Source organism: Ornithorhynchus anatinus, chromosome 1 (genome assembly GCF_004115215.2).
Source record: "Ornithorhynchus anatinus isolate Pmale09 chromosome 1, mOrnAna1.pri.v4, whole genome shotgun sequence".
Classification (NCBI taxonomy): domain Eukaryota; kingdom Metazoa; phylum Chordata; class Mammalia; order Monotremata; family Ornithorhynchidae; genus Ornithorhynchus; species Ornithorhynchus anatinus.
Window position 1 is genome coordinate 35254077 of NC_041728.1, and position 16074 is coordinate 35270150.

The 16074-nt window shown below is 45.8% G+C and overlaps 1 protein-coding gene across 1 annotated transcript in view; it reads left to right on the plus strand.

The window, feature by feature from the left end:
• SIPA1L1 (signal induced proliferation associated 1 like 1) overlaps nt 1-16074 on the plus strand; it is a 363817-nt gene that overhangs the window by 287145 nt on the left and 60598 nt on the right. Inside the window, exons 11-13 of the mRNA XM_029058544.1 lie at nt 507-610; nt 7998-8155; nt 13907-14483. Of these exons, the coding sequence (XP_028914377.1) occupies nt 507-610; nt 7998-8155; nt 13907-14483 (839 nt within the window). The remainder of the gene's footprint in view (nt 1-506; nt 611-7997; nt 8156-13906; nt 14484-16074) is intronic.

The following is a 16074-nucleotide window of genomic DNA, read 5'->3' on the forward strand; positions in this document are numbered from 1 at the left end:
CAATCCTAAAACAAGAATCGGGCAATATAAATATCAAATAAGAGAAGTCCATTTGGATTGATGCCCACATCCAGGAATTAAGAGTAATAAAATGGTGGCCGACGGACCTGTGAAGTGAATTATGAGATGTATTACGGGAAGAAGCAGCGTGGTGTAGTGGACAGAGCCCAGGCCTGGAAGTCAAAAGGTCATGGGTTCTAATCCCAGCTCCGCCACTTGTCTTCTTTGTGACTTTGGGCGAGTCCCTTCACTTCTCTGGTCTTCAGTTACCTCAACTGTAAAATGAGGATTGAGACCGTGAGCCCCATATGGGACGGGGACTGAGTCCAACCCGATTTTCTTGTATTCACCCCAGCGCTTCGTAAAGTGTCTGGCACACAATAAGCATTTAACAAATACCATTATTGTTATTGTCATCATTATTAATAAGCACTGAGCCCCACTGATCGATCGATTGATTGATTTGTGCTAAATGGATCTTTATGTTTTGCTTACCTCCTCTTCAGCTGATTCAACTGGCACCTACTCTCTCTACACTACTTACAAGGACTACGAAATCATGTTCCATGTTTCCACGATGCTACCCTACACGCCAAACAACAAGCAACAGGTAGGAGAGTCTTCGCTATTTCTAGTTCCCGCCTCGTTTCCCTCTCCCCCGCTCCCGAAAAGTAAGCGGCAGAATTCTGCAGTCAGACACCTGTGTCAGCAGCAGGAGGCGTGGTAATCTATGGAAATCAGGAAAGGCAAATGAGCTGAAAACAGATGAAGAGATAGAAATTCTAGGTTAACAGCCAGCTGGGTGGCTCGGGGGATTCGTCATCTGCCTCTCACTTGTGAGGATTGAAGTTTCCACGAAACAGGAAGAGAACAAACTGAAAGAATGGTGATTAGACCGCTCTAGGGATGCGAGGAGTTTGAATTATACGTGGGTGAAGTTTTGTCTTGGGCCCTCAACGAAGTGTTTCAATGCAGATTGCAAGCCCTGTTTAGTGTTCTTAGTTGGAGAGAAACCGAAAAGAAGCAGAACCTGGTCCTTTATCCAAGTCGGTTTTTTCATGGTATTTGTTAAGCGCTTACAATGTGTCAAGCACTGTTCTAAGCGCTGGGGTCGATACAAGTTAAACCCCCTAGATTGCGAACTCGTCCCTGTAGACTGTAAGCTTGTTGTGGGCTGGGAATGTGTCTACCAACTCTGTTATATTATACTCTCCCAAGCGCTCGATAAGGGTTCAGTGAATACCATTGATGATCGATCGGCTGATCAGGTCAGACTCCATCCTTGTCCCCATTCATCGATGCATCAGTAGACAACAGAGCCTGGCGTTAAAGACAGCTGCCTTCATGTAAGTGAAGCAGCATGGCCTAGCGGATAGAGCATGGGCTTGGGAGTCAGAAGGACCTGGGTTTTAATCCCAGCTCTACCGCATGTCTGCTCTGTGACTTTGGGCAAGTCACTTTACTTCTCTGGGCCGCAGTTACATCATCTCTAAAATGGGGATTGAGGCTGTGAGCCCCCTGTGGGACAGGGACTGCGTCCAACCTGATTATGTTGTATCAACCCCAGCACCTAGTACACGTGCCTGGCATATAGTAGGCATTTAATAAATACCATAAAATATATATACGTATGTGTATATAGAGAAAGCAGTTGTCATTTGACTGAAGCCCTTTTCCCACTGACACTGAAGGCAGGGGATAACTGGGAGTGGGGAGGTCAGGCCTGGCTCCAATTATAATAATTATGGTATTTGTTAAGTGCTTATTCTGTGCCAACTACTGTACTCAGCACTGGGGTGGCTATAAGTAAAACGGATTGGACACAGTCCCTGTCCCATGTGGGGCTCATAGTCTCAACCCCAATTTTACAGATGAGGGAACTGAGACGCAGAGAAGTGAAGTAACTCACCCAAGGTCACACAGCATACAAGTGTCAGAGCTGGGATTAGAACCCATGACCTTCAGACTCCCAGGCCCGGGCTCTAGCCAATACACCGTGCTGCTTCTTATTATGAGCTGATTATCCAGCCCACCTCCTTCATCAGCATACCCAGGGGATCTGATCGCTCAGAGATCAGAGGTCTGATTAGCTCACCCCCCCCCCCCCCCCCCCCGCAACAGTTCCAATTCTAAGACCTGATGACCCCAAATTTTTGGTAGCCTCGGACCAATTGCTCATTTGGAGAGGACATCTACCGAGAAATGGAACGGTTCATTCATTCATTCAATCGTACTAAGCTTTTACTGTGTGCAGAATGCTGAACTGAGTGCTTGGGAAAGTACATTACAACAATAAACAGTGAAATTCCCAGTCCACAATAATTGCTTCCATAACCTATTTATTTATATCGATGTCTGTCTCCTCCCTCTAGACTGTAAGCTTACTGTGGGCAGAGAATGTGTCTGTTTATTGTGATAATGTACGCTTCCAAGTACTTAGTACAGTGCTTTGCACACAGAAGGGCTCATTTAATGCGATTGATGAGTGAATGAATGAACAAATGAACTCTATTGAATACCTTCTCTCCTGCCACAAATGCCTCCGGTCTCCGCGGGCTACCGGATTCAGAACAAGAAGAGAATCATTTCATTTACCTCAAAGAGCCCGAAGACAGGGAGCCAATACCCCGGCCCCTGGTTCTTATCCAAAGTGGTTAAAGCGGCTCAGGAAATCCAGCTGTTTCCCCAGATCCTTCTCCTCCTTTAAAATGATGGTATTTGTTAAGTGCTTAGTATGTGTCAAGTACTGTTCTAAACCCTAGAGTAGACATAAACTAATCAGATTGGACACTGCCCCATCCGATTGAGGCTCACAGTCTTAATCCCCATTTAACAGATGAGGGAACCCAGAGAAGTGAAGTGACACACCCAAAGTTCACCCAGCAGACAAATGGCGGAGCAGGGTTAGAACCCGCAACCTTCTGACTCCCAGGCCCATGCCCTATCCATCTCAGCCAGCCACAAGAAGCCATTGTTTGGGATTGCTGAGGTCGTGTTTATTTGGTCCAGGGACTTTATCTTAACGGGCTGGTTTTACGGAACCGAGATGAATTATTCCTTTGCTTCTTAAATCAGTAGAGTGGAGGTCAGCTGTGATTTATTTGATCTCAAAACTAAAAAGTGTTGTGTCAGATCCTCTTGTTGACAGAAAGGAAGGTTGGTCATGAGGTATCAGGGAACTGGTGAGGATAGGGAATGCTGTATTCTAAATGTCCGGTACAGCTTTGAATGTGGAGAAAATGATTTTCACACTCTTTTATGGTATCTTTTAACCGCTTACTATGTGCCGGGCACTGTACTAAGCACTGGGGTGGATACCAACTTAACCAGGTTGGACTTTCCCAAGTGCTTAGTACAGTGCTCTGCAGACAGTAAGTGCTTATGATTGAACGAACGAATATAGGCCATGTCCCCCATGGGGCTCCCAGTCTTCGTCCCCATTTTACAGATGAGGCGAAAGAGGTCCTGAGGAAGGGAAGTGACCTACCCAAGGTCGCACAGCTGACAGATGGCGGAGTTAGGATTCAAACCTAGGTCCTTCCGACTCCCAGGTCTGGGCTCTCTCCACTAGGCCATGCAGCATTCTCTTATCTTTTTGTCCTCCCTCTCCTTCAACCCCCACCTTGAGCATCTAGTGAAATCCTCTCAGTTTCTCCTCCATCAACATCTCCAGGACCTGCACCTTCTTCTCCATTAGAAAAGCCACCATCCTGGATTGAGAACCTGACTTGTCTTAACCCAGATTCGCTCCTACTTCAACAGGCCTCACTGTCACCAGTGTCTCTCCTCCAAAGCCCACCCTTCACTCTGCTACCAGAATCAAATTTTAGAAATGAGTCTCCCCATTTTACAAAACAAGTCTTCCCCTTTCCCTACATCAAAAGGGGAGCCCTGCCCATGAGCCTTCACTCCCTCAGTCAAATCTCTCCTTCCGATTTTTCTAAAATAGTATTTTGAAGCCCTCACTACTGCATTAAACACTGGTGTAGATAGAAGTTTATCGGTTTGGACGCAGTCCGTGTCCCACGTGGGGCCCGCAGTCTTCATCCCTGTTTTGCAGATGAGGGAACTGAAGCCCAGGAAAGTGAAATGACTTGCCCAAGGTCACACAGCAGACAGGTGGCAGAGCCCGGGATTAGAAGCCAGATCCCTCTGACTCCCAGGCCTGTGCTCTCTCCACTAGGCCACTCTGTGGTGGGTGAAAGGAAGGGGTAAAAAAAGGCGGTAATCAATCAGTCATATTTCCTGAGCACTTACTGTATACAGAGCAGCGTATTAAGCCGTTGGGAGAATATGATCTAACAGAGCTGGTAGACATGTTCCCTGCCCACAATACGCTTCCAGTCTAAAAGGGGAGACAGACCTCAGTAGAAATAAAATCACGGGTATGTACACAAGTGCTTTGGGGCTGAGGGAAGGGTTTGAATAAAGAACTAGAAGCAGCGTGGCTCAGTGGAAAGAGCCCGGGCTTGGGAGTCAGAGGTCGTGGGCCCTAATCCCGGTTCTGCCACTTGTCAGTTGTGTGACTTTGAGCAAGTCACTTAACTGTCACTTAACTTCTCTGTGCCTCAGTTACCTCATCTGGAAAATGGGGATTAACACTGTGAGCCCCATGTGGGACAACTTGATGACCTTGTATGTCCCCCAGAGCTTAGAACAGTGCCTGGCACATAGTAAGCGCTTAGCAAATACCATCATTACTAATAAGTACGATTGATTGAATGAATATAATGATAGACAGGCACGTAAACTGCTCCTGACGAGCTTATAGCCTAGAGGACCTCGTTTACAGTCTAGAGGATGAGGGGCTCCGTTCCGATGAAGCCCTCAAGGTGACCCCCCTCCCGGCGAGCAAATACCGTCATCATCATCATCATCATCATCATTATTATTATAATTATTAATAAAGGGAGCAAATCAGGACTTTTGAGAGCCAAAAGTCATTCCCCCAGCTTCCAATCCAAATGGCCAAGTCATCCAGTGACTTTGGTATGGTCAACAACCATTATGTTGCTCTTTTAGTTATTTGGGAGGAATTTTAGTAATTTTAGTTACTTTGGGAGAATATAGTTTTTAGTTATTTTGTTAGTTATTTTAGTTATTCACGGGGCATACATTCAAATCAGAAGCTTTCCTCTGCAGCAAATATTCAATTCAATTCAATAGTATTTATTGAGCGCTTACTATGTGCAGAGCACTGTTCTGATCACTTGGAATGAACAAGTCGGCAACAGACAGTCCCTGCCGTTTGACGGGCTTACGGTCTAATCAGGGGAGACGGACAGACAAGAACAGTGTCAATAAATAGAGTCAGGGGGAAGAACATCTCATAAAAACAATGGCAACTAAATAGAATCAAGGCGATGTACATTTCATTAACAAATATCCTTGCTGCGAGCCCATTGTTAGAAAGAAAAAAATGAAAACATTGCTGCATGTGTCATAGGGACAAAAATTGTTGTCGTGTCCACTCGATCAAAGTTTCTAACTAGATTAACGATTTCCTTAATGAACGAAAGTTGCCATACGTGTTGTGCAGAAAGTTCTCGGTTTATTGGAATTTTCTGCGCTCTGCCATGTTTGGGTTGAAGCAAAACGAGCGACTCTTTCGTGGGAGGAAGTGGGGGTGGCTTTAAAAAAAAAATCTCCGAAACGCAGTAAGTTCCAAAATCTTTTTTTATGAGTGTGGGAGTTTTGGTTCTCCCTCCACCATTCATTCATTCGGTCATATTTATTGAGCGCTTACTGTGTGCAGAGCACTGTACTAATGCTTGGGAAAGTACAGTACACCAATTAACGGATCCATTCCCTGTCCACAGTGAGCTTACAGTCTAGAGGACTATAATTTCTCCCTGTTGATAATGAACGCTATTTCACTTTGGGGAGTACTGGTCTACACAGTGCTGCTGGAAACAAATATACTAAAAAAGTTCCATGGGTCTAGAAGAGAAAATGGGGCTTCAAAAGTGATGAGTGTAAGCTCGTTATGGCCAGGTAACACATCTGCTAGTTCTGTTATACTCCCCAAATGCTTAGTACAGTGCTTAGCACGCTGAAAGCACTCAGTGATTGATTGATGGGATTGTGTTGCATGCAGCTGTTACTTTTTCTAGCCTCCATTACCATGTTCTTTTTTAATCTTAATCATTCAATCAAGCAGTGGTATTTATTGAGCACCTACTGTATGCAGAGCACCATACTAAGCGCTTGGGAGAGCACAGTACAACAGAGCTGGTAGACACGTTCCCTGTCCACCACAAGCTTACGGTCTAGAGGTGGAGCAAGCGTTAATAGAAGTAAATGAATAAACAAATTATTCAAAATGTTTTCATACCCTGTACTGATTGAGATTTATATTAATGTCTCTCTCCCCCTGTAGACCGTAAGTTCATAGTAGAAAAGTGTCTACCAACTCTGTTATATTGTACTCTCCCGAACGCTTAGTACAGTGTTCTCTGTACACAGTAAGTGATCAATACACACCATCGATTGACTGATAGATACACATTAATGTCTGTCTCCCTCTCTAGACTTAAGCTCGTTGTGGGCAGAGAATGTGTCTACTAACACTGTTCTATTGTCATCTCCCAAGTGCTTAGTACAGTATTCTGCACACAGTAACCACTAGATAAATCCGATTGTTTGATTTCTATTAAAGTCTGTCTCCTCCCTGCTCGTCTTTAAGCTTGTGTGAGCAGGGAATGTCTCTCAACTCTCGTATCGTCCTCTCCCAAGTGGGTGGTACAGTGCTCTGCGCAAAGTAAGTGCTCAATAAATATGATTGAATTATGTTAATATCTGCTTCCCCCTTTAAACTGTAAGCTCAGGAAACGGGTCTACCCACACTGTTGTATAGTCCTCTCCCATCGCTTAGTGCAGTGCTCGGCACACAGTAAGGTCTCAATAAATACCATCGATTGAAGGATTAAACCTCTCAACCCTTCCAACCTGGCTGGGTGACGTCCGACCCCTTAATCAGTGAGCCGCTGGACAGCAAAACTTATCTACCTCATTTGGGAAGGTGATGGATGTCAAGACTCAGTGACTTTGTCTGTAAAATGGGGATCCAGATTGTAAACCCCATGGGGGACAGGGGACAGGGACTGTGCTTTACTTTGTCTCTACCCCAGCGCTTAGTACAGTGTCTGGCACATGGTAAGCACTGAACAAATACTCTTTTAAAAAAAATCACTTCACGTCTCTGTGCCTCAGTTACCTCACCTGTAAAACGAGGATTAAGCTCGCGAGCCTCACGTGCAACCTGGACTGTGTCCAACCTGATTAGCTTTATCTACCCCACTGCTTAGTACAGTGCCTGGCACATGATAAGTGCTTAACAAATACCATAAAAAAGGCTGAATCTTTTCACTCCTTAACTAAGAACATATATTCCAAGATCACCATTGAAAGTGATCACCCCTTTCGTCAAACAGCTGGTTGTCTCCTTAAAGGGATGTCACTGCAATTAAAGGAACGATGAAGCTAGAAATCTGACCTACTTTGAAAATGGTATTAGCACTGCAGAATGTTATTAATTTCTACATTTCCAGCAAGTGCCCCTGAACAACTACCTCAGCGTAGCGGAGCAAAAACGTTTAAAACGAAGCCAATTAGACCGGCACGCAAATTGCACTGTAATTACTTCAGCAGTTTGATTGTTAAAAAAAAGTATCTCCCCTCCTGGAGCCATTCCTATTGTGAAAATGAAATCAAGCCGTTGTTATGGAAACCGGGTTTCTGAGATGCAAGGAATTTATCTAATATGTCAGATATTGCTCAGTTCCAAATTTAAGGCGCGATGCATTTCTTCCACGTAGTGTCAGAATCTCCTATTTTCATAGGAGGGAAGCATAAGAGCGGTGTTTATTATCGAGCCCAACTCGGCGGATTTCGCTAACGCTCCTTAATTAGGGATGAAGATTTGTAAACACATTTGGAGGAGAGAGATAGAGACAGCCAAGGCCGTGTATGATTCTTCTTTTCCTTTTCCTTTGTAGCTCTTAAGGAAGCGGCATATCGGCAACGATATTGTGACGATCGTTTTCCAAGAACCTGGTTCCCAGCCCTTCAGCCCAAAGAACATTCGCTCTCACTTCCAGCACGTTTTTGTGATCGTTCGGGTGCATAACCCTTGCACCGAGAATGTGTGTTACAGGTAACTATTGCAGTCAGTCATTCCTACCGATTGAGCGCTTACTGTGTGCAGAGCACTGGACTAAAGTGCTTGAGAACTGAAAGCAGAACAGTAAACAGACACATTCCCTGCCCACCGTGCGCTTCCAGGCTAGAGGGGGAAACAGACATTGATATCAATAAATGAGAAGCAGCGTGACTTAGTGGATAGAGCCTGGGCCGGGGAGTCAGAAGGACCTGGGTTCTGATGCCGCTCCGCCACTTGTCTGCTGTGTGACTTCACTTCTCTGGGTCTCAGTGACCTCATCTGGAAAATGGGGATTGAGAGTGCAAGCCCCATGTGGGACAGGGACTGTGTCCAACCTGATTAACTTGTATTTACTCCAGCGCTTAGAAGTGCTTGGCACATAGTAAGCGCTTAACAAGTACCGTAATTATTATTATTATCGTTATTATTGGTAGTAGTAACAATAAACCACAGCCCCCTCCCCTTTCCCCCGTCTCACTCCCGAACACATGTCATCTACCTGCTTGTACCCACCCCAGTGTCTGGCATATAGTAAGCACTTAAATAATACCAAAATTATTATTATTATCATTAGCAATTACTGCAAAGAGGGTTAGGCTTTGGCTTCCTGAACTTGAACTTTCACCTGGTCGGTTGACTCTCAAAGGTGAACTCCACTTAGAACAGGGCTGGGCACATAGTAAGCATTTAACAGATACCGTAATAATTATTATTATTATCATTATTAATTGCGCCAGGCATGATAAGCATGAATAGTCACAGCTCCTGTCCCACGACAATCCAGCTCGCACAGTTCGATCCTCTAGAGCCAACCTACGCAGTGTACCTCACTCTCTTCTTTCTCCCTGTGAACCTCTTGCTCACACCTTCCCTTCCATCTGGAACTCTCTACCCCTTCGCATCTGGCAGACCTCCCCATTTTCACGCCCCTTCTGAAATCGTTTCTCCTCCAGGAGGCGTCCCCTGATTAATATCTCATCTCATTCCTTCTTGACTGTAAGCTCCCGGTGGTCAGGGAAGGTGTCTACCAACTCGGTTATACTGACTTTACGTTACTCGTTCAGCTTCTCTCACAATCATCCAACTCACACACTTGGGTTTTCTAGAGCCAACCTCCTCTCTTATACCTCACTCTCTTCTTTCTCACCTTTGACTTCTCCCTCCTATCTGGAGTTCTCTATCCTTTCACATCCGGCAGACCGCTTTGCTCCCCGTTCATTCATTCATTCAATCGTATTTATTGAGCGCTTACTGTGTGCAGAGCACTGTACCATGTGCTTGGAAAGTACCATTTGGCAATCCCTGCCCACAACGGGTTCCCAGTCTAGAAGGGGGGAGACAGACTTCAAATAAGTAAACAGGTATCAATAGCATCAATATAAGTAGATGGAATTAGAGATATAAGAACATCATTAATGAAATAAATAGAATTATAAATATGTACATATATACACACAAGTGCTGTGGGGCGGGAGGGGGGTAGAGCAGAGGGAGGGAATGGGGGTGATGGGGAGAGGAGGGGGAGCAGAGGAAAAGGGGGGTTTAGTCCGGGAAGATCTCCTGGAGGAGGTGAGCTTTGTTTATGCCCTTCTGAAATCATATCTCCTCCAGAAAGTCTCTAATCTCTCATCTCCTTCCCTGCAGACTGTAAGCCCACTGTGGGCGGGGAACATGTCTACTAACTCTATTATATTGTGCTCTTCCACACGCTTAGTACAGTGCCCTGCACGGAGTCAGCGCTCAGTAAATACCACTGATTTAGTGATTGATCTTGCCCCTTTACCCTTACTGCCACAGCTGTTGGTTGTTGGGCTTTCCCAAGCGTTTAGTATAGTGCTCTGCACATAGTAAGTGCTCAGTAAATATGATTGAATGAATGCCTCATAAACACTTCTGCCTCACCTACACACTTGAGCCATCAAGTTCTGATGTCATTCCCCCCTCTTCCTTCACCTCCTCTCCCAAGGGACTTGTGGACATGTCTTGAAACTCTCTTCCCCTAACTGCGCTTTATTGTAATAATAATAACTGTGGTATATGTTACGCACTTACTCTGCGCCAGGCACTGTACTAAGCGCCGGGGTGGATAGAGGCAGATTGGGTTGGACACTGTCCCTGTCCCACATGGGGCTCACAGTCTCAGTCCCCATTTTTCAGATGAGAGAACTGAGGCACAGAAAAGGGAAGTGACTTGTGTAAGGTCACACAGCATAAACGTGGCAGAGCTGGGATTAGAACCCGGATCCTTCTTACTCCCAGACCCGGGCTGTAACCTCTAGACCACACCGCTTCTCGGTAATGTAGTATCTTAGCTCCCCTGCTAGGGAGCGGATGTAGGGGATTGGGTCTGCTAACTGTTGTACCTCGTACAGTGCTTTGTGGCGAGTAAGTCCTTAGGAAATAGTATTGGATGATTGAATGCTTTCATTATAAGCAATCATACATTTATTTACCTAATTCTATCGGGTGATAAAGTGACCGGCTGGATTTAGCGTGGCCGCTCATCCAGTTTTATTCCGAAATCGGATTTTCAGCTCTGCTGCCCTCTACACTGCATGGACCGGATCCTAATCGATCACTCACTAAATAATGTTATGGCTGATATTTTTAAAAATAAGCCCCCACCCCCTCACCTCTGCCATAGAGACCCACGACTCCGTAGTTGCACCGTCTCTAGAGAGAGCCGGGAGGGAAACCCAAAGGCTTCGGAGCAAAGATTCCCCGCCCGATAAACTCTGTAGGTCTTGGCCGACTTGGCAAACTCTTCCGAGCGAAGTCACGCCATTCTGCTGCGAAACACAGTGTGACACACATTATGTCGTGTACCTCCAGGGATCTGACGCGCTCCGGTGCCGTTAAGTGGCCACTCTGGCTAGAGTTGAGAACTTGAGAGCCAGGCGAGCAGCTGGAGGTGACCAGCTGGATCCAGTTTTCGTCTACTGTAGTGAGAAATTTCAGATCAAATCGCACCAGCTTCCAGGGAAAGAGCAGAGATGAGATTTGAACTGGTGACAAGGGGAGAAATTCCTGATTTTCCGGAACGAGCTCTCTGCCTTATCGGCTTCTCCTCCCTTAATCTGGCAAAATGTATAAATTCTAACCTTTTAAGCAAGGAAGTCACCTTTGCATCTAGAAGTCAGTATTTAAACAGTTGACAACATGCCAGTCTAGTTGTCTCCGTTATTCTCGTAGGAGGACTTATATCTTAGTTTCTTTATTTAGAAACGGCGTAATCTATGGCACCTCTTTCCATAAGCCTGTTTTCTTGAAGGTTAATTAGACAGCTTTGGGAAAACACTTTGAGAGCCTGGATGGGAAACATTTCATAAAAACAACTCCAACAAATGTTTCCCGATTTATAACCCCATCCCCAAGATTCATCCATTCAGTCGTAAGGTGCCCTGGTACCAATCTATGCAGCCCGTGGGTTTTAAAAAGCAAACCCCGAAGAAGCCATTTTACGTGTTAACATGTCAACCTCCACACCCTGCTGTATGTTAACGTTTTCCCAAGTGAATGTTCACTTTTAGAAATTGGAACCTAGGCTCACGGATTTTTTGAATGCCACCTCGCATGAAACACTCAAGCTTGCATTCTCTAGAAAAATACTCTTCTCACTTGATATAGAAATGGACAAGCTATTTGGGACTGTCCATAAATCATCCAGAGTATATGAAGCTTTGTCAAAGGGGAGTGAGGACTTGGGTTCTGTTCCTGGCTCTGCCACTTCATTTGTTCATTCAGTTGTATTTATTGAGCGCTTACTGTGTGCAGAGCACTGTACTGAGAGCATGAAAAGTACAATTCAGCAATAAAGAGAGGTAATCCCTGCCCACAGCTGGTTTATGGTCTAGAAGCTTTTCTGCTGGATGACCTCAGGCAGGTCACTTCACTGCTCTATGCCTCAGGGACCTCATATGGGATGGAAACCGTGAGCCCCACATGGTATGGGGACCATGTCCAACCTGATTATGGCGTATCTACCCCTAGCATTTAATATGGTGCCTGGTACATAGTAAAGCGCTTAACAAAACCATACAAAAAGAGTTAAGTCCCTGTAGCAATTAAGTGGTGAAACACATTCTGCACTGTTCCAATTAGCGCACAGTCCCGATTGAGTTTGTATTCATTTAAGTAATTAAATTAGACAGCACGTGGCAACGTAAGGTGTTTGATTCGCTACATTCTTTCATCTCCCATTGATGCGGGGAATGAAGTCTTGAAATGAGCTTCACATCTCGGGTCGGTGCGTAATGCGAATACGTTTGGCGTTTTGTTCGTATCATTTTCACTTTTCCTTGTCCCATGCTTTTTGGAGAGCGCTTTTAAAGTAGGTATTTCCTATAATGATAATAGTAGTTAATAGTAATAATGATTGCAGTATTTTTTGGACACTCGCTAAGCATCAAGCTTATACTGGGTTAGATACGAGATCATCAGGTCAGACCCAGCTGCTGCCTGACATGGGATCGCGGTCTAATATTGTTTGTTTCTTAATGGCATTTGTTAAGTGCTTACTATGTGCCAGGCACTGTACTAAGCGCTGGGATAGATACGAGGTTGTCAGGTCGGACACGGCCCACAGGTTATACTATAAGGTCATTGTGGGTGGGGAATGTGTCTGTTATATTGTCCCAAGCGCTTAATACAGTGCTCTGCCCATGGTAAGTGCTTAATAAATATGATCAATTGATTGATCCTTCAACCACACTGCTTCCACGATGGAGCAGAAATGCCTCCGCTATTGGCCCATCTGGTAGCTCTTCAAGGAATTTAATTGTATCGTATCATTGTGGGCATGGAATGTATGTACCAATTCCGTTCCATCCTACTCCCCCAAGGATGGAGTAGTACAGTGCTCTTCCTCCAGTAAGTGTTCAATAAATGCAGTTGTTTGATTGATTATTACTTTCACTCAGTAGGATATTTTTTTCAATTTCCATCCCTCCTTTTTTTTTAAATGGGATTTGTTAATAATGGTGATGGTATTTGTTAAGCACTTAGTATGTGCCAAGCACTGTTCTAAGTGCTAGGGTAGATACAGAGTAATCACGTTGTCCCACCTGGGGCTCACAGTCTTAATCCCCATTTTCCAGATGAAGTAACTGAGGCACAAGGAAGTTAAGTGACTTGCCCAAAGTCACACAGTTGACAAGTGGCGGAGCCAGGATTAGAACCCACGACCTCTCACTCCCAAGCCCGTGCTCTTTCCACTAAGCCACACTGCTTATGTGCCAGGCACTGTTCTATGAGCCGGAATAAGATACAAGATAATCAGATTAGACACAGTCCCTGTCTCACATGGGCTTCCAGTCTCCCCATTTTACAGATGAGGTAACTGAGGCCCAGAGAAAAATTATTATTATTATTATTATGGTATCTGTTAAGGGCTTACTAGGTGCTAGACTCTGTCCTAAGCAGTGGACTAAATACAAGCAGTCTCTGTCCCAAATGGGGCTCACAGTCTCAATCCCCATTTTACAGATGAGGTAGCCAAGGCCCCCAAGAAGTGAAGTGACTTGCCCCACGTCACATAGCAGACAAATGGCAGAGCCGGGATTAGAACCCAGGTCCTTCTGACTCCCAGGCCCAGGCTCTTTCCACCAGGCCATGCTGGTTGGGCTTTACCTCTTTCGAAACAGGTCTTGGCCTTGTTTTTTTCCCCCACTTCCGGCCAAGGAGAACGTTTGAGGGGAAACTAAAGCTTGAAGCCCTGACCGTTTCCCTGTGACGTTTTTCCCACAGCGTGGCCGTCACCAGGTCCAGAGACGTTCCTTCCTTTGGCCCCCCGATCCCAAAGGGGGTCACCTTCCCCAAATCCAACGTGTTCCGGGACTTCCTGCTGGCCAAGGTCATCAACGCGGAGAACGCCGCCCACAAATCGGAAAAGTTCCGGGCCATGGCCACCCGGACGCGCCAGGAGTACCTGAAGGACCTGGCGGAAAAGAACGTCACCAACACCCCCATCGACCCTTCCGGAAAGTTCCCCTTCATCTCCCTGGCCTCCAAGAAGAAAGAGAAGTCGAAGCCGTACCCGGGGGCCGAGCTCCACAGCGCGGGGGCTATCGTGTGGGGCGTCCACGCCAAAGACTACCACAAGGGGATGGAGATCGACTGCCTGCTGGCCATCTCCAACGAGTTCCTGGTCCTCATCGAACAGGAAACCAAGAGCGTGGTGTTCAACTGTTCCTGCAGGGACGTCATAGGGTGGACCTCAACCGACACCAGCCTCAAAATATTTTACGAACGGGGGGAGTGCGTGTTCGTGGAGAGCTTCCAGAACAATCTGGAGGACGTCAGGGAGATTGTCAAAAGGCTGGAGGTGAGAATTCCCCGTACCCCAACCCCTCCCCGCCACCCACTTCCCCGTGAGAATTTGGCCTTCAAGAAAACACGCCATTCAGGGGTTTGACAAAGCTGGGGTGGGTTGTCCTCTTGTGATTTGCCCCGGAAGAAAGAACCCGAACTTAACTCTGTGATGGAAAATCTATGATGGAAAATCACTCCAGTCTTCCTTGATTGTTTCCTTCCGTTTTGGAGCCGCCATGGGTGATTTCATCCATTTTGGAAAAAGGCATGAAGTTCTAGTTTCCCACTCTGCCTCTGTTTCCCCAGAATACTCTCCGGGTGTCCTCCGTAGACTCTCTGTCGAAACGCGGGGACCCTCTGTGGGTGACGGGCAGTGCCCCTCTAGGTTTGAGAAACCTACAAGAAGAAGCAGCGTGGCGCAGTGGAAAGAGCATGGGCTTTGGAGTCAGGGCTCATGAGTTCGAATCCCAGCTCTGCCACTTGTCAGCTGTGTGACTGTGGGCAAGTCACTTAACTTCTCGGTGCCTCAGTTCCCTCATCTGTAAAATGGGGATTAAGACTGTGAGCCCCACGTGGGACAACCTGATTCCCCTGTGTCTACCCCAGCGCTTAGAACAGTGCTCTGCACATAGTAAGCGCTTAACAAATACCAACATTATTATTATTATTATTACAAGGCAGACATTCAGTCGTATTTGTTGAACGCTTACTGCGTGCAGAGCACTACACTAACCGCTTGGGGAGAGTACAATATAATAATAATTATGGCATTTATTAAGGGCTTACTATGTGCCAGGCACTGTACTAAGCGCTGGGGTAGATACAAGCAAATCAGGTTGGACACAGTCCCTGTCCCACGTGGGGCTCACAATCCCAATCCCCATTTTACAGATGAATGTTCTATTGTCCTCTCCCAAGCGCTTAGTACAGTGCTCAATAAATTCCAAAGCACTAAGTAAGTGCTCAGTAAATGCCATTGATTGATAGACTGCAAGCTCATTGTGGGCAGGGCACCTTTCTACCAACTATGTCCCATTGTCCTCTCCCAAACGCTTAGTGCAGTGGTCTGCACCCAAAGTGCTCAATAAATGCCATCGATTGATTGAGAGCTTGCTGTGGGCAGGGAATGTATCTACCGATTCTGTTCTAGCGTACTCTCCCAAGCGCTTAGTACAATGTTCTGCACTCAAGTAAACAATCGATACCATTGATTGATCGATTGTAAGTTCATTATGGGCAGGGAACGTGTCTACCAACTCTATTCCGTTCATCCATTCAGTTGTATTTATTGAGCGCTTACTGTGTGCAAAGGATTGTACTAAGCTCCTGGGAGAGTCTAATAGAACAATAAACAGACACATACCTTAGCCACAGTGAGTTTACAGTATATAGGAAGAGACAAACATTAATATGAATAGATGAATAAATAAGTAAATTACAGGTATGTATGTTCTGTTGGCCTCTCCCAAGTGCTTAGTCCAGTGTTCTGCACTCAGTAAGCGCTCAATCGATAGCATTGATTGATGGAAGCAGCATTGGGAAGCAGTGGAAAGGGAAGCAGCAAGGCGTAGTGGCTAGAGGCCAGGCCTGGGAGTCATGGGCTC